General features: G+C 42.0%; 1 protein-coding gene across 1 annotated transcript; it reads left to right on the top strand.

Moving 5' to 3' along the window:
• Window positions 1–1,011: 1,011 nt before the first annotated feature.
• LOC138875241 (uncharacterized) lies at window positions 1,012–3,048 on the top strand. The gene is made up of 2 exons (XM_070154065.1): window positions 1,012–1,873; window positions 2,975–3,048. The coding sequence occupies exons 1-2, from the start codon at window positions 1,012–1,014 to the stop codon at window positions 3,046–3,048; spliced, it is 936 nt and encodes a 311-aa protein (XP_070010166.1).
• The last annotated feature ends 16,352 nt before the right edge of the window (window positions 3,049–19,400 follow it).

Here is a 19,400-nt window from a genome sequence, read left to right as displayed (position 1 = left end):
TCCGGTCCTGGGGTTTCTGATGGGGACCTTAGAGGAGACATCCATATGTTGATCCAGTTAGTGGCCGCTAAGGCCCAGAGATCTTATGATGCCCCTGCGCCCCCCAGCGGACAGGGAGATTCCGCCAGCTCCAGAGTCAACCAGTTTCTGCGGTTGGCCCCTCCAGAGTTCACGGGTACAGACCCAGAGGCCGATTCGCAGGATTTCCTTGATGAAATATATAAGACCCTTCGAGTGATGAAGGCTACAGAGATGGAAGGGGTTGAGTTGGCTTCATATAGGTTGAGGGCAGCAGCTTATTCGTGGTTCGAGATGTGGGAGGATTCCCATGGTGAGGGAAGACCTCCGGCTAATTGGGATGAGTTTGTAGATGCGTTCATGGACCACTTCTTTCCTTCCAAGACAATGGCGGCCCATGCCACAGAGTTTGAGGTCCTCAAGCAGGGCAGTATGAGTGTTTGGGAGTACCACATGGAGTTTGTGAGGTTGTCCAAGTATGCTCCTTAGTTAGTGTCGACCATGGATGCTCGAGTTCGGTGATTCGTTCAGGGTCTTAGTCCTTTGGTGGTGAATGAGGCTGCTACAACGGCCTTACACTCAGATATGAATTATGGGAAGATTGTGGGGCTCGCTCAGGCCATAGAGGCTAGGAAGTTGAAAATACAGGCAGAAAGGGAGAGTAGCAGCAGGGCCCGATCTGCGGGTCACTCAAGGAGACCAGTTCCAGAGAGATGGCCATCAGGTCCATCCTAGTCATATGCCCAGTCCTCAGCAAGCGCACCGCCATCAGTGCACAGTTATCAGTAGAGCGGTCACTTGAGATCAGGTTCAGACAGTAGGAGACCCTATCATTCCGGTCGTCCAGGATGGAGATCACAACAGCAGGGGAGGGCTTCATGCCCCAAGTTTGGGAGGTTCCATTCCAAGACTTGTTATTTGGATATTCCGGTGTGTTATAGATGCGGGGTGAGAGGTCATATCCAGCGGGACTATCGTGTGCCCAGTCAGGGCATGGGTAAGGGATTTGCTCGGTCATCCGGTTCTTCAGCTGCCACATCATCCGTGCGTCCTCCAGCCCCAGCAGGGCGTGGTGTAGTTAGGGGTGGAGCTCGTGGTAGAGGTGTACCCAACCGGTTTTACGCCTTGAGTGGTCGCCAGAGTGCAGAGGCCTCCCCAGATGTTGCTACAGGTATCTTGTCTGTTCAGGCCATTAATTGTTATTCTCTTATTGATCTGGGGTCCTCTTTGTCTTATGTCACCCCATTCATTCCTTCAAATTTTGGGGTAGAACCCGAACAGCTTCATGAGCCGTTCTCTGTATCGAATCCGGTTTGTGATTCTATTACAGCCACGCGAGTTTATAGGAATTGTGTTGTCATGGTATGTGGTCATGCTACCACGGCCGATCTTATTGATCTTGAAATGGTGGATTTTGATATGATTAGGGGAATGGACTGGCTTTATTCGTGCTTTGCTAAACTTGACTGTCGAACGAGAGTCATGATTCTTGAGTTCCCTAATGAGCCGATTATTGAGTGGAAGGGCAATGATGTGGTGCCGAAAGGTAGGTTTATTTCCTACCTTAAGGCTTCGAAGATGATTAGGAAGGTGTGTATCTACCATTTGGTCCGGGTGGCGGACACCGCTTTAGAAGTGTCTGTCCCCGAGTCTGTGCCAGTCGTGAATGAGTTTCTTGAAGTGTTTCCGGACGAGCTTCCAGGGATCCCGACAGATAGGGAGATTGATTTCGGAATTGATGTATTGCCAGATACACGGCCGATATCTATTCCACCATACAGAATGGCGCCAACGGAGTTAAGGGAGTTAAAGGAACAACTGAAGGATTTATTAGAAAAGGGGTTCATATGGCCAAGTGTGTCACCGTGGGGTGCCCCGGTTCTTTTTGTCAGAAAGAAGGATGGGTCGCTCCAGATGTGTATTGATTATTTGCAGCTTAACAAGGTCACCATCAAGAATAAATATCCTTTGCCTCGGATAGATGATTTGTTCCACCAATTGCAAGGTGCGAGGTTCTTTTCCGAAATAGATCTACAGTCCGGGTATCACCAATTGAAGATCAGAGAACAGGATAGTCCTAAGACCGCTTTCAGAACTCGCTATGGTCACTTTGAATTCTTGGTCATGTCTTTTGGGCTAACCAACGCCCCGACAGCTTTCATGGATCTTATGAATCGGGTCATCAAGCCATTTCTAGACTCCTTTGTGATTATTTTCATTGATGACATCCTTGTTTATTTGCGGAGCCGGGAGGATCATGCTGATCACCTCAGGGCAGATCTGTAGACCCTTTATCAGCACCAGTTGTATAAAAAATTCTCAAAATGTGAATTTTTGTTGGAGTCCGTTACCTTTCTGGGCCATGTTGTTTCCAGTGAAGGGATTCCGGTGGATCCCCAGAAGATTGCAGTAGTAAACGATTGGCCTAGACCCACGGCCCCGACGGAGATCCGTAGCTTCTTGGGTTTAGCGGAGTATTATCGGAGGTTTGTGGAGGGATTCTCTACCCTCGCCTCCCCTTTGACTAAGTTGATGCAGAAAGCAGTTAAGTTCCAATGGTCCGACATTTGTGAGAAAAGTTTTCAGGAATTGAAGTCGAGATTGACCTCGGCGCGGATATTGACCTTGCCGGAAGGCACGGAAGTATTTGTGGTTTATTGCGATGCCTCTAGGGTCAGTTTGGGGTGTGTGTTGATGAAACATGGGAACGTTATAGCGTATGCTTCAAGGCAACTCAAGAATCACGAGAAGAATTATCCGACGCAAGATTTGGAGCTTGCGGCAGTTGTATTTGCCTTGAAAATATGGCGGCATTATCTCTATGGGGTCCAGGTGGATGTGTTCTCGGACCACAAGAGTCTCCAATATTTGTTCAAGTAGAAGGAGTTGAATTTAAGGCAGCGGTGGTGGTTAGAATTGATCAAGGATTATGATATGAATATTTTATACCATCCAGGGAAGGCGAATGTGGTGGCTGACGCTCTCAGTCGGAAGTCCATGGGTAGTTTGGCTCATTTGGGAGCGGATTAGAGGCCTTTGGCTCGGGAGGTTTATCAATTGTCCAGTCTGGGGGTTCGTATTTTGACCTTAGACGAGGGGAAGGTTATGGTGTGTGATGGAGGAGAATCGTCACTTGTAGCGGAAGTCAAGGAAAAGCAACTCATTGATCTAGCATTAGCATAGATGAAGGAGGCAGTTTTGAATAACAAGACTTTAACATTTTCACTCGGTGGTGAGGATGGTATATTATGATGTCAAGGTAGGCTATGTGTTCCAGATGTGGATAATCTTCGGGGGAGGGTAATGGCGGAGGCTCATAATTCCAGGTATTCTGTGCACCCAGGTTCTACGAAAATGTACCGTGATCTCAAGGAAATTTATTGGTGGAACGGTATGAAGAGGGGTGTGGCGGACTTTCTATCTAAATGTCCGAATTGTCAGCAAGTAAAAGCTGAGCACCAGCGGCCCGGTGGGTTAACTTAGCTTATGGAAATACCAATGTGGAAATGGGAGATGATCAACATGGATTTCGCGGTAGGGTTACCTCGCACTCAGCGCAAGTTCGACTCAATTTAGGTAATAGTGGATCGACTCACCAAATCAGCTCACTTCTTGCCAGTCAAGTCCATGGATACTGCGGAACAATATGCTCAATTGTATATCAAGGAAATAGTAAGGCTTCATGGCACTCCACTTTCTATTATCTCAGATCGAGGGGCCCAATTCACAGCTAATTTTTGGAAGAAATTTCAGCAAGGTTTGGGTATTCAGGTGAATCTCAGCACGACTTTCCATCCGCAGACTGATGGTCAAGCGAAGCGGACTATTCAAACACTTAAAAATATGGTACGGGCTTCTATCTTGAATTTCAAAGGTAATTGGGATGATCACTTACCACTTATAGAATTTGCTTACAATAACAGCTTTCATGTTAGCATTCAGATGGCCCCATTTTGAGGCATTGTACGGGAGGAGATGTAGGTCTCCGATTGGATGGTTCGAAGTGGGTGAAGCAGAATTGTTAGGACCAGATCTCGTGCACCAGGCTATGGAAAAAGTTAAAATCATTTAGCAAAGGCTGAAAGCTGCTCAAAGTCACCAGAAATCTTATGCGGACATTCGTCGAAGAAAATTGGAATTCCAAGTAGATGATTGGGTGTTTTTGAGGGTATCTCCTATGAATAGAGTCATGCGATTTGGGAAGAAAGGGAAGTTGAGTCCTAGATATGTCGGGCCGTATGGGGTCACTCAAAGGATAGGACAGGTGGCCTATAGACTGGAATTACCCCCTGAAATATCATTAGTGCACCCGGTGTTCCATGTGTCTATGTTAAAGAAAGTGGTTGGAGACCCATCCACCATAATGCCAATCGAGGCTATCGAGGTCAATGAAGAGTTATCATATGAAGAAATTTCGGTCGCTATTCTTGATAGGCAAGTCCGCAAATTGAGAAACAAGGAAGTTGCTTCAGTTAAAGTGCTATGGCAAAGTCAACAAGTCGAGGAAGCCACGTGGGAAGCGGAAAGTGAAATGAAAGAAAAATATCCCCATCTGTTTGAACAAGTCTAGTAGTGATCATGCGAACTCTTGTCTCTAAGTAAACTGATGTTGTGTTTAATCTGGTGCAAAGACACCCCATATTTTTCCCTAAATGCTTTACTATTGTAACTCCTTAAGTTGTGCAAGAATTGTATGTGTTGTGATTATTTGAGTCAAGCGCAAGCCCCGTTTTGGTAAATGAAAGTTTTGTATGAACTCATGTGATAAGTGAATGATTAAAGGCAGTGTACATTGGTAATGATTAATTGGAATACGTATAGTGTATTGGAGTGGTTGAACTGTATGGAACTCATTGAAGTGACCAAATTATGTGCAGGTGTTGAGGTAATGAATTGTATACCAGTTGTAGGGATAATAGGGATAGCGTAATGGTGCTTGGAAATAATGTTTTGGGGGCTCTCTGACAGGTAGATAAGTCTAATTACAAAGGGATCTCTGGAATTTTTTTTTTGGGAGTTTGCATATCATGTTTTCAAAACCAACCGATTTCCAAAATCCTCATTCGAGGACGAATGATTTTAAGTGGGGGGGATGTAAGGCCACGTGAAAAATTGTACTCAAAACCTGGTAGCTCGGACCTTTTGTACTGATCTATGCTATAAAAAGTCAAGAAATACTGTTTTCCAGAAAATGCGATTCTGCGGTCGAGAATGCGGTCGCATATCAGGTATGCGGACCGCATAATTGCCACAAAGTGAGTCAGTGTGTTGGTAGAATTTGAGGTTAAATATGTGATATGATATGTGATCACATAACCGATATGCGGACCTCATAGTCGTCATATATTTCCCTTGGGATTTTTGTGAGGGGCAGTTCTGCGGTGCATTATGTGACTGCAGAACGAGTATGTGGACCACATTTCTGCCGCATACCTAGGCAGTGTGTTCAGATGTTGGGAGCACTTTTGCGGTCCATTTTGCGGACTGCATTTCCACTCTGCGATCGCAAATGCGATCGCAGACCTGACTCGGGGCTCCAATTTTCTAAATTTTAAACCCGACCCCTTCTTCAATAAAACACCCCAACCCCTTATTTTAACATATTTTCTTAACAAAACTAGAGAGAGGGAAAAGAGAATTCTTGAGAGATAAAGTCCTACCTTCATCAATTTGATTCTTCAAAGTCACTCGGGCTGGGGAATTTCAAGTAATTGTCTTCATCTCCGTTCTTGCAGGTAAAATCCCCAACCCCTTTTCATTGTTTTCAGATTTAAACAAAAAGGGGGATTCTCATGCGTTAATTCTTGAAAAAGGAAGTTGAGATACACATGCATGTCCTTTAAAACCTAGAATTTAGTAAGAGGAATTGGGTAGAACTAAAGATTTGCAAAAGAGGGGTTGGAAACCAAAGTAAGTTCGGGCTGAGTTTGTGAACTTCAATTCTAAGTTATATGTGTTAACTTGTGAACTAGATTGACGGTACTAGGCTGTTGGTGAATTGAAAGTAGAAGTTAAAAAGGGAATTCGACTCCAGGTATGTATGACTAACTTTTACCTTTGTAAAGTCACCTTGTTGGTGTACGAGTAATTGGTATGTGTTACTTATGTGGACTATGTGTGAAATTCTTGTGATTAATGTGCTTTGAATGTTGTTGGTTAAGTTTTCCATTATAGTGGTGTGAGTAAAATGGTAATAACACAAGTGCGTATGGGTATGAATGTGTTACGTGGTAAGAGCTGTGGAACAAATGATGTAAAGAAATCGTAATTGATACAATTGAAACAACTGTGGCAATATCATACGTGACTTGTTGTGGGCAATTATCGTTGTGACTTGAATTGTGTACGGGTTATTGTATATGTTGGAATTGGTATTGATGTTTATTGACACTCTTTGTGAATTCTTGTTGTTGTTGTTGTTGTTGTGTGAAATATGATTGTCCGGTGGGATCGGGTTGCGCACCACAACACGAAGTAATAAGGTGTGGGTTGTGCTGATAAGGGTGGCCGAGGTAATAAGGGTTGAAAAGTGATCGAAATCACTGATGTGATGAAATAATGTTGAAAGGGGAAAATGAGAGATTGTGGAGTTTGTTTGGCTTTGGTTGTTCCTTTCATGTGCATTTGATTGTTGTTTCTATTTCTGTTTGTTATCTGTGTATTTCTTGATTATACTTGGGGTAAAGTTTGTTCTTACATACCAGTACAATTCAAATGTACTGATGTCCCTTTTGCCGGGGGCTCTACATTCGTGTTATGATTGTAGGTGGTTCCATAACAGGTACTCCAGCCCACTGACAGTAGCACTCCTTCACCTCCTGTCAGCTAAATTGGTGAGCCCCTTTCCTCTCGGGGCCTTGCGTGGCTCATGTCGCTTATCCTCCCAAAAAAATTATTTTGGTATTTGCGTAAGGTATAGCCGGAGCCTTGTTACCTGCAAGTATTGTAACACTCTTCTATATCTCTAAAGGCTCCGTAGATAGGAAATGTGGGTTATGTACTTATGTATTTTGGGCAGTATAACTTGTAAACCACGCTAAGTAACTATGTATGTTATGTAAATCTCGTAAGAATGTGTTCAAATTTATAATGGCTATTTCACTTGGTTAATGGGTAATGGAAACGCAGGGTATCACGTGGAATAGGAAAGGCACCCAGGTCCGCTTGGCTGGGGGCTTCCCGGTCGAGCATCGGTCTCGCCCCTCGGTTTTTGGGGCGTGACAGATCCCTCAGCGACTGACAATGAATCCCAATAACTTTCCTGCAGGACCCCCGAATGCACACTTTGCGGGGTTCAACTTAAAATCGTACCTCCTGAGCCTGTCGAAGAATTTCTTCAGGTCTGCTATGTGATCTGCGGCCCTCTTAGATTTGATGATGACGTCGTCCATATATACATCTATTTCTTTGTGTATCATATCATGGAAGATGGTTTTCATGGCCATCATGTAGGTGGCCCCAGCAATCTTTTGACCAAACGGCATCATCTTATAACAGTATACACCCCAAGGTGTAATAAAAGTTGTCTTCTCGGCGTCTTCTTCATCCATCCAGATCTGATGATAACATGCGAAGCAATCTACAAAGTATTGGAGTTCATGCTTGGCGCAATTATTGATCAGGATGTGTATATTTGGCAGCGGGAAATTGTGTTTGGGACTTGCTCTATTTAAATCCCGATAATCGACACATACTCTGACTTCCTGTCCTTTTTTGGAACTAGCACATATTAGCTAACCATGTTGGATACTCAACCACCCTGAGAACCTTGGCTTTGATCTGCTTGGTAACCTCCTTCTTGATCTTCAAACTCATGTCTGGTTTGAATTTTCTGAGTTTCTACTTGTCTGTCGGGCACATGGGATTGGTAGGCAACTTGTGAGCTACTATAGATGTGCTCAAGTCGGTCATATCGTCATACGACCATGCGAAGATATCCTCATATTCCTTTAGAAAACGGATGCACTCTTCCTTCTCTATTGGTGAAAAAGGAATGTTGATGCGGGTCTCTTTGACAGTATCGGCGTTTCCCAAATTTATTGCTTCTGTTTCGTCCAAGATGGACATAGGCTTGTTCTCAAAATTCTAAACCTCCCTGACAATTTCCTCGGGTATCTCATCTTCTTCCTCTGAGTCACTATTCTCATGTTGCATTGCCTCATTACATGTCACAGTGACTGGTTCATTAGGAAAAGTAATAATAACACTGTAGATAGGAAAAAGTATAAAAATAGTAATGAATAATGATAAAGGATAAATGCATTTGATTAAAACCGAGAAAATTGTTCAAACAAAGCTGGGCTTGGTGAATCAAGCATTTATTTTAAAATAAAGAAATCTTAAAACAAAATTGCTGGAAATTTTAAATACCTAGAACGGCTTATAAATTCTGCCAAGCTACCCAGGACTCGGCGGGCTTGGGATGGTGTGACGGTCCAGTTTTTGATAACAGCTTCCTTTGTCACAGTCTGAATGGAGAGGCCTTCTTCCTCCTCCTCCTCAATTACGGCACTGTAGTCCATATCCTCATCTTCCAAGAAAATATCCTTCAGCCAGCTAGTGCTTCTTCTTCAGCAGTTCCCCATATTGTGTCTGCCTAAAGCAAAGCCTGTTCCAAACGGGGTATTGGTTGCTCAAGAGGGTAATATGGTTCACGCCATGGGGGCGACCATTCCCTGTACTCTTTCCATGTATACTGGTATCCGAGCCCAAAGATGGTACCATGATTTTTTAGTCGTATCAGCTTGGTGATACCCTAAAGGTTCTTTCCCAACCCTTTGCCGGGTTCATATCCCGACCATGCCAATATGCTTTCTATTTTGTTACTCCACCACTTATCTTTCTCGATGGCATTGACCCATTCAATGTGATGATAAGTTTCCCCTCCTAGCCTCCTTCTATGTCCAATGGCCGGGATGGTTTGACTAGTGTAGATGGGATTGCTCTCATCCCCATGAATGATTACCTCCTAACAGTTCCATTCGAATTTTCCGACTTGATGTAGTGTGGAGGGTACGGCTCCAGCAGCATGGATCAATGGGCGGCCCAACAAAAGATTATATGAGGCTGGTATGTCAAGCATTTGGAATTCAACATCGAACCAAGTTGGTCCCATCTGCAAGCAAAGGTTGATTTCCCCAATCGTGGCCCTCTGGGACCCATCGAAAGCCTTCTCATTCATGCTTCCTGTCCGTATTTCATGGAAATATTTGTCCAACCTTTTCAGGGTATCCAATGGACAAATATTCAGACTAGATCCTCCATCAACCAGGACCCTGGCAATGAACTTGTCTTTAAATTGTACAGTAATATGCAATGCTCGATTGTGATTCAGACCTTCGGGCGGCAGCTCATCTTCGTGGAAGATAATCTTATGGCTCTCCAGCACTTGACCAACCATGTTGGCCATTTCTCCACCGGTGATATTATTGGGTACATAAGCCTCGCTCAGTACTTTCATCAAGGCATTTTTGTGTGCCTCTGAATTCTGTAGTAGTGATAGGATAGATATCTGAGCAGGGACTTTGTTTAGATGATCAACAATAGAATATTATTTCGCTTGTACTTTCCTCCATAAGTCATCTGGTCCGGTCTCATTGATAGGTTATCTAGCAGCGACATCTTTGCTTGAACCTCCCAGGTGTTCAGGTGTATAGACTGTTCTAGTCCTAGTCATCCGTTGTGTTGCGTCAGATTCCTCCATCTTAGTCTTCCCTTTTCGCCGAGCCTCTGCGACATAATCCTAGGGTATTACCTTTGAGTTGAATGGGGGTGTGGTTGACACCGTCACAGAAAAAGGTATGACCAGTTCTACTTCAAATAGAGCGGAGGTAGTTGTGGGCGGAGCTACTTCTACCTCAAATGGAACTGATCCAGTCACCTCAATGTCAATAGGTGCCTGAGTCTGAACCACAATGAGAGTAAGTGTAACTGCAACCTTAAAGTCATCACCTTCTCGGATAAGCCCGATTGACCCTTCGGGATACCATTTTTCATTTGTTTCTATAACATATACACTGTCACCTCTATGATCAGGAAGGGGATTGTTGCGGACATTAGGTGTGGCTTCCTTCGCTTGTATGACCTTGTTGTCAATTAGTGTCTGAATCTTATCCTTCAATGTTCGGCACTCAACAGTAATATGCCCCTTCATGCCGGAGTGGTATGCACAGGTTTTGTTCGGATTGACCTATTGGGATGGATTTTCTAGTGCCACAACGGGAATAGGAGTGATATCACCTGCGTCCTTTAACCTTTCATACAACTAGTCGATAGGGTCAGCAATGGCGGTGTAATGTCTGGGTGGCTTACGGTCGAAATTGGGTCTTGGTCTTGGATAATTTTGGCGATTTGGTGGTGATTAGAAGTGGGATAGTTGGGAATTGTAGGTATGATGGACAGCGACTGGTTGAGAATATCTGGGAGATGAGGGTTGATATATAGGTGGTGATACTTGGTATGTAGGTGGAAATGCTTGGTATGTGGGTGGAGATACTTGGTATGTGGGTGGAGTTTCTTGGTATCTGAGTGGAGGTGATTGGTATGTGAGTGAAGTTTTTGGGCCTCGGGCCACCATTACTGCCCCAACATCTCTCTTCTTTGATATGCCACCTGATTGTAGTGCTTTGTTCGTGGCTTGCAGCGCCTCGAAATTTGTTACCATCCCGCTCTCGATTCTTTCCCCGAGCTTAATAATATCAGAGAATTTGTGATTTTCGATGACCATCAATCTCTTATAATATTATGGATCATGTGCTCTAATGAAGAATTTATTCATCTGTTCTTCGTCCGCAGCGGGCCTGACCTTGGTGGCATCCGACCTCCAACAAGTAGCATATTCGCAGAAAGTCTCAGTGGGCTTCATCTTGAGATTCTGGATGTAGAAGACATTAGGTGCATTTTCTGTGTTGAATCTAAACCGGTCCATGAAATCTGACTCCATGCTTACCCAATTGGACCATTTATTGGGATTCTAGCTGATATACCAAGACAATGCGTCCCCAGTAAGGCTCCTCATAAAGTGCTTCATCTGAATCTTTTCATCTTTTCCTACCCCGACCAACTTATCGCAGTAAGTCATAAGGTGAACCTTGGGATCACCTGTACCATTGAACATTTCGAACTTGGGAGGTTTGTTCCCCTCTGAAAATTCCACATCGGGCTGTATGCACAGATCTTCATAGTTTAAACCTTCTATTCCCCTATCTCCTTCGACACCTTGAACCTAGCATGTTAACTTCTTGAGTTCTTCAGCCATGTTCTTAATGAGCAGGTCATTTTCGGAGGGTTCCATTGCACAAGAGATTGGCTGGGTAAAATGTGGTATAGTTTCCACAAATATGGGGTTGCTCTGATAGGTGCCAGGAACTTGGGCATAGTGATAGTCATTGGTGGAGTTTTGTGGATCTGGAATGAGTGATGGTGTATTTTGGGGAGTATGGTAAGTGGTGGTTGGTGGGTATGGAATTGGTTGATGTTGTGGTGGAATTGGTATCGGTAATGGATTGACATTTTGAGGTGGAGTTGCATATTGATTTGGTATGGTAGGGTTTTGTGGTTGTTGGTTTTGAGGAGGTGTTGGGTTCTTTGCGTTCTGTTGGTGGATATCAGGGACATTGAGGGTGAGTGACAAATTAGCCAAATTGCGGACCTGCTCAAGTTCTCCTTGTAGTTCTAGTATCTTTTGTTCAAGCCTCAAAACTAGGTCATTCGGGGCCAGAGTACTATGGCCATTAGAGGTCTCTGCGTTCTCAATATTTTCCTTTCGAATTCCACTTAAGTCGTCCATCTTTGCTTTCCTTCTACCTTTTGTGTTGTATGGAGGAGGAGGAGGTGGAGGGCCTCTGGATTTGGTATGATATGCTGATGAGGCCAGTATGGATGAACCAATCTATGAGGATGGGAATAATAAAAAATAAACAAAACATAAAGGTAACAAGTTAGCTAGGATTCTGAAATGTTTACAGTATTTAAACACATATTACGAAATATAAATTCGTATCCTAATTTAGGATTCTCGTTGTGCCCGAGGTAGGCCTAGCGACAATAAAAATTTGGTGAACTTCAAATGCCAATAAATGCTTCATTTCATAATATAAAAATAGACGAATCCCAAAACAACGCTAAAATAATAATAAAATAATTCACTACTGGCACTTGACCTTATTACATTTTAAGAAAAACAAGTAAATCTAATCTATTTGGTCCCATAAGGACCTTCCCCAAATTCGATCTTCCGGACTCCATCAAACAGATCTCCCAGCTCGCGCACTCCCAGCATTAAGTAGGCTCGGGCCAGATGTCCTCCCTCGGCTCCTTCAGCATTCTGATAGTTTTCAATCCTTTTTATGACTTTACTCTCTAGTTCCACTACTCCTCCCTCCAGGTATTCCAGTTTTCCGTTGGAAGTGACCGCCATCTCTTTCCATTCCTCAATCACCTCACATTTCTCTCATATATCTCCCGATGCTCATTCTCAGAGTCGTGGACTCTCTTGCGCTGCCAATTGTACTTGACTTGGGCTTCAACTTCCTCGTCTATGATTTTGTTCCCTCGACCAGTCCTCGTTGTCACCGCTCCTTTCAGATTGTCCTCCAACCATGCAGGGTATAGTGGCTCGTATCCCGCGTGATATCTGTCTGGCTCGACAGTGCTTTTCTCCACAATGATTTTGTAGTGCCACATGTGCTGAGCTTGGCACTTGTAAAGTATGTCATCGTCTTGGAAATCTGCCTTGAAATGAGTCATCTTGACGACCCTTGATACAACCTGCGTTCTGCCTGCTTGCCTCATAACTCGAATAGGAACATATGGATATAGCCCTCTCAACCCGATCAACACCAAATGCGGATCATCCCTAGACCTGATAATGAAATCGTCTGTTGGAAACCATTCAACTATCCACTGCACCTGTTCCTCGGTCAGATTGTCGAAGAACTCTACCCATTCGCTGGCACTTTCCGGCTGAGCAAATCTGTCCGGAATGTAGGTCATCTGCTTAGGGTGATAGAAAGTGATGTGGTCGTTCCAAGCCCTTCGCGGAAATTCTTTGTGATAGTGACCCTTTTGAAGATGATCCAATAACCATAACTGTAGCAGCAAGTTACAACCCTCGAAATGTTGGACCCCTCTTTGACAACACTCTAGGGCCCTATAGATATCAGCTAGGATTATGGGGACTATGGTATACGTCTGCCCATTAATCCCCTCCATCCGAGTTTTGGTGACTATGGCCAACCTGGTGTGGATTCTTCCTTTTTTCATTGGGAACACTATCATCCCCAGAAAGCACACGATGAACACGAACACTCTGCGGTGGATGTGACCCAGTGATGTGAGGGCGATCTCATCATGATAAGTGCGGAAGGACTTGCTGTGGCCATGCCTATCGTAGAGATATTCGAAAGGTATGTAGGAGTCCTTCAGGCACACTAAGTCGACATTCTTTTTCAGTCCCATCATTTTCAAAAATCCCCTGCCTGTACGATTTTCTGGTACTAAAAGCCTGGGACTGTCCCAAGTCAAACCGGCAAGTCCTCCTATTTCCTCTAGGAGCGGTGTAATTTGTATGTCGCCGAATCAGAACATGGCACTTTTACTATCCCAGAATAGGGTGGCAGCCTCGATCAGTTTCTTATTTGGTTCAATATCTAGCAGGGAAGGCATATGACCCAGGTACTTTTTCACATGCTTCTTGTCGCTTGAGGAAAGATCTTCCCACCAATTTAGCAACAATGGAGGGATATTGCTAACCATACCAAATCTGGGGACTTCGTGCCTCATTTTCTGCAAAACAAAGGGGTTAGGCCTTACCCCCACTAGACTCGACTACTTATTCATTTACGATCAGCATATCGGCATTTAGTCCTCCAAATTAATGCACAGAACGTGATTCTGTCGGTTGGGATTATAGAAAACCCGATAGATTTTGGATAAGGCTTATCTTAAAGGATCATTATGTGGAAAACATAACTGATCCAACTAGGTTTAACCATAATGCATGCACAATTTAATAAAAGTAATCTTTCTATGGGGTTATAGACTGGTACCCTCAAGCAAACAACTTGAGGGAGAAGGCACGAACCGTCGACTGCACCGCGGATTGACTGGTTTTACCGCAAATAAGCCTTTCCAAATTTGAGGGTAACAAATAGGAAGAGCGCAACCACTCATTTAAAGCGTTGCTATAGGATTTGAGACGCACGAGTGAAATATGATGTGGAACATGATTTATGCAGTAGTTAATAACATGTAGGTAAGTATTTTGACGTAGGAAAAAATAAATACAACATTTAAATAATTGAAAAGAAAGTTACATAAAAAGGAAAACAAAGAGACAAGTTAGTTTTCAAGGTAATAAAGGAACCATAAATGCTAAAAAATGGACAATTAAATTCAAACAAAGGAGAAGGGTACGGGATAAAGCATACTTGGACTAATTCACAAAAATAAATTCACTATGGTAAGAGCCTAAAAATATCCCCAGCAGAGTCGCCATGCTGTCGCGCCCTATTTTTCCCATCCTCGCGGAGGTAGGTCTGGGTTTCAACATTCATGGGGGTGCAATGACTCATTTCCTTTTGGGAATTGGGTATTTGAAGAGTCGCCACCTAACGGATTATGGTGCGTTAGGACATCTTAAGCAATTAACTCTTGGGTAGGTTTGCATTACCAGAGATTAGGGTAAGGGCTCAAAATAACCTCGAGGGGAAGGTGTTAGGCACCCCTCTTGGTCCATAACTGTGGGTCCCGACCGAACTAATATTTACAAATTAGTCCATATAAACAAGTAAATTGTAAAGCTCATTGAACAAGTCAAGTAATGAAATAAAGGTTTGAATCAAATTATACTAACAAAGTTTTAAATAAGGAGAGGATTTGAGTTAAGAAGAGGTCCTAAGTTGTTTATTCTATAGGGTCACCCCACGCAATGTTCGGTAAACACTCCTCAATGAGGGTTTACACGTGATATTAATGCGTAGTCATCATATCCCATGTCTACCCTTCCCATCCCCTTATTGATCATGCAAAGCGAGTGTTTGGTCATTGTTCCTATTGTGTGCTGCTACCCGTCCCTTCTTAATAGTCCTGGAGGGAGTTGGGACCTCTACCTATAGGTAGTTCTAGACGTACCCCTAAGGTTTTAAAGGGAAAACTTTAAGGCGACAGTCAAAAAGCATCTAGGACTTTCACATAATGAGAGCAAGTAAAAGGTTTACAGTTTCCTCCACAAACAAGCATGCATGCAGCACGACTCAACCACAAGTAAGGTCTTTAGCAATCAAAGTCCTAAAGAAGGATATTTAAGTGATTATGCAGAAATAAACCACTTTCAAATACAGAAGTCATAATATTATTAGCTGCCTAGGACCTCCTCTTTAAAAGCTTATTAGAATTCAGAGACGTCGAGTGATAGAAACAGCTTCAGAGAAATTCAAGTTTTGAAAAGGCCCTAAGGCTTGCCTATATACAGAACTGTGTCTATGTTAATGCAGAAACAGACAAGTTTTTCGAAATAGACCCTTGCAATACCTATAGGCAAGATATCTAATGAGATTAAAACAATGCTAAAAGAGCCATTTTCAGGGAATGTTATCGCTTAATAAGACCAATTTTTAAGAAGTAAACTTGGCGAGATAAAATCGACTCATTAGGCTAATTAGATTATCAGACATAATTGCGAGTAGAAGTCCCTATAGGCATGGTATCTGGGCGTGCTACTGATTTTAGGCAATTTGCAGTAACTTATTGAATCGGAATTATGTCCTATAGGCATGGTATCTATAATTGAATTGATTTAAAACATGATGGCTTGGAACCTAGAAACATGGTTTCTAACATGACAAATGCAGGATTTATGATTATGGCTTCTATCTGATGCAAACAACATTAAAAGTGAAAACTTATAGACATGATGTCTATTATGCAAAATGAAATCAAATTCAACAAGAGTCACACCCTATGAATATGTTTTCTATTGAGTAAAGCAGGCAGATTTGAAAGTAAAATCCTAAGAGCAGGATTTCTACCCATATTATCCCACAAAGTATACTTCTACCCCCCATTTTACTAAATTACCCCGAATATCTGTTTACAAAATATTACAGGCCAACAAATGAATTACATAAATAAAATAAAAAACTAAGAAGCTATTCTATAGGGAGCCTGCAATCGGGCCCAAGTTTTCCAAAGCCTCCAATGGTCTTTCAAACCTCGTTTCCATAGACAAATCAGGGTCTAGGTGCATCAAATTTCCCTAAGGGTCTCAAGGACCCCGGGATATGCTTACACCTAGACTTAGTAGCCAAGCATTGAGCCAGTGCAGTGTGGAAAGCTAACCTCAGTATGCCAGAGTTCTAAGGGTTCTCAAGAGGATCCTAAGGCAATACACATACTAGAGGGGGCAGAACTTATTAACTAAGAGTAGAGTGAAAGTGCAGAACACATGTTTGAAAGAAGTTTATTGAATACTGGACTTAAAGGTCTATTTTGAAAGCAATTAGTAAATCAATAGACGTTGTTTGAAAGAGGTTGGAGTAGTAAACAGAGTTCAAACACTTCAGGATAAGACCACACACAACAAGTTCACAGAATCTAAATGTATTAAGTAATCACAGAGAGGTTAAGGGGTTTGGGGATACACAGACATTGCCTGCAGACACATGACCCCAGCAGGAGTATTAGGACTGGTTTGGACATGCTCAGATATAGCTTTACACTGGCATAATCACAAACCAGTCATGAGGAACATAAACATTTAGAGGGGATTTGCGATTCACAAAATGTTAAGTGCACAGTAGGTAAAGGAAAACGATTGTCTAGACATGCTTGAATCACACAAGGGAATACATGTTCTTAAATGGAGGGGAGTCATACTAGCATGTTTAACTACAAACTCCACAACAAAACCATAAGTAAAAGTAGGCTAGAAATAAAAGAAACTGAACAAGAAAAGAAACGTGTTGTTGTTATGGCTGTAAATTAAACTAGGACATACCAGTGAAGATGGAAGTAAGCATAATGAAAGAAAAAAAGAGCACGGATGATTAGCCTTGGCTTGCAGCCGGCTAATAGTAATAGAATAACATAGAGATTTTAAATAAGAGAGAGGTTTTTTTGAAGCCAAGTGTGTCTTGTTTGTGAAAGACTTAGGGTATTTATAGTTGAAAGTAGGTAGTGGAATAAGGTAAAAAAAACATAGTAGTATACTAATTTAAGAACTCAGAATCAATCACATAGCGAATCAAGGACCTTGAGTTAGGGGAATCAAGGTCAAACGGAAAGATTCAGTACCATATAAGGGGGAAAGAAGGGATCAGTGCATAATTAAACAAGGAAAGGAGCCAGAGTCCATTAGGCATAAAGTAGTCGGTTAGGACCAAATTTAGAAAGACCTAATTAAGAAAAGACTAAGTAAAACCAAGTATCATAGTAAATAAGGTAATAAAATCAGTGAATTCAAACAGACGAGTAGAATTCTAAGGCCTTGAAGGAAAATCTTTCAATTACCAATAGTTAAGGAAATCATAATCAATCATGAGTGGTCATGATTCTGCATGTTTCAACATATAAATAGAGATGAATGAACAGAAGTAGCAAACAAAACAAGGTCAATTATATAGGCAGAAAGAAATAAGAGATGAGCAAGCACAGTCATATAGAGGTGATGTAAGTAGACTAGAGATTCAGCAGGACATATTCGAAGCATGGTGACCATGAGAGATTAACAAGACCAAAGAAAATCAGGCTAACATGCAGAGCCAAGGCAAAGAAAATCATACCAACACATGGAACCAAAAGTTGAGAAAATCATACTAACACACAGAAGCAAGTAAAGGGAATCATGCTAACTCACAGAAACAAGTAAAGAAAATCTTTTAAAAAGTAAAGAGGATCATGCTAACACACAGAACAAGTAAAGGAAAATCTTAAAAAAATTAGGGCTTTTTAACATAGTCGAGTTAAAAAGTAGTAGGAACATAAAATCGGTCAAAATAAACAAGGGAAAAAGGATTAATCATAAAGAAATCAGTTGAAACAGGTATAGAAAGAATTCCGAAAAAACCCTAGTTTTCAAAGAAAGTAAAAACGGTTTAGAGTAGAAGATCTTTCAGAAGAAAGCTCGTGAATGAGCAAATCATAGAAGGAAACAGGTTTAAAGCAAGAAAATAACACAGATCTGAGAGATCCAGAAAAGAGTTAGGGTTTCAAAAAGAAACCTAGGTAGAAATCGAAAGAACCTTTTGTAACTTCATAAATCGTAACACACATGGTGTGATTTTGCCCAAAACCACACCAGAGAAGCCTCGAACAATAGAATCAGAAACCCTATGTCTGAATTGACATGGCCTAGGTGATGACATTCAAATCCACAACTAAAAAGTAAATGGACACGGTCGCATGCAATATAATTTACCCAACTATGAGTCGAGGTCGAATCCCACAGAGAACAATGTATAGGCGATTAGGAATGTAAGAAAATTATCACTTGTCGTGCAATGCCAAAAACTAAGAATTGATTTGAGAAAATGTTTTATACCTAAATGCGGAAATGTAAACTAACATAGAAAGCAAGTAAAATGATCAATGGCTACAAGTTTGGATGCATCGGGAATTGCACTCAAGTAACGATCCAATGATAATAATTCTTAATAGCTTCTCCCGAAGACTAACAACACTTCCTAATTGAATTATCCCTAAAATAATTAAGAGATTAAGCACACCCGGAATGGCTACAAGTTGTTCAATCCTATCCCTAGGTAGAATCTATAAAATAAGGGTTAAAACCTCAAGTACTTGTTAATTAATCTTTCTCAAGCCCAAATTATCTTTTCCAAAATTAATTCGGAGTTAATGGGCGAGTCCTAGGATTAGCTAATCTCTTTGGAAACATTAAAGATCAAGAATAATTAAAGAAACAACCACACACTTCATAAAAAGATAAAAATCATTCAATACACAAGCATAACAAGGTATTTAATCCACACTTTAAACATGAATATTTCCATAAACAAGATTCAAGTGTTGAATAAAATACTACACACTTAGATATACAATACAAAGCAAGGAAACGAAGAAATAAACATAAATGGGTAAGAAAATCTTAACCAAAAGCTTCAAATGTTCAAGACCAAAGTGTGTGTGCAAAGCCCTAGCTTCCAAAACTTGTTCTCTCTAGCCCTAAGGACTGAAAATAAGCCAAATATCTTTTACAAATGAGCTGGTTTAGGTATTAAAGGGTTTGGGGTCAAAAATGTGAAATTTTAGAACTGCCCAGTTCACGCCCAGTTTCTTCATCACATTCGCGGTCACGCCTTTGCATTCGCGAAGGGTTGCTTTCCTCAGGCATCGCGTTCGCCTTAACACTTTTGTGTTCGCGAAGG

The sequence above is a fragment of the Nicotiana sylvestris genome, chromosome 8 (genome assembly GCF_000393655.2).
Source record: "Nicotiana sylvestris chromosome 8, ASM39365v2, whole genome shotgun sequence".
In the NCBI taxonomy this organism is placed as follows: Eukaryota; Viridiplantae; Streptophyta; class Magnoliopsida; order Solanales; family Solanaceae; genus Nicotiana; species Nicotiana sylvestris.
This window is presented reverse-complemented; position numbering and strand designations above follow the sequence as displayed.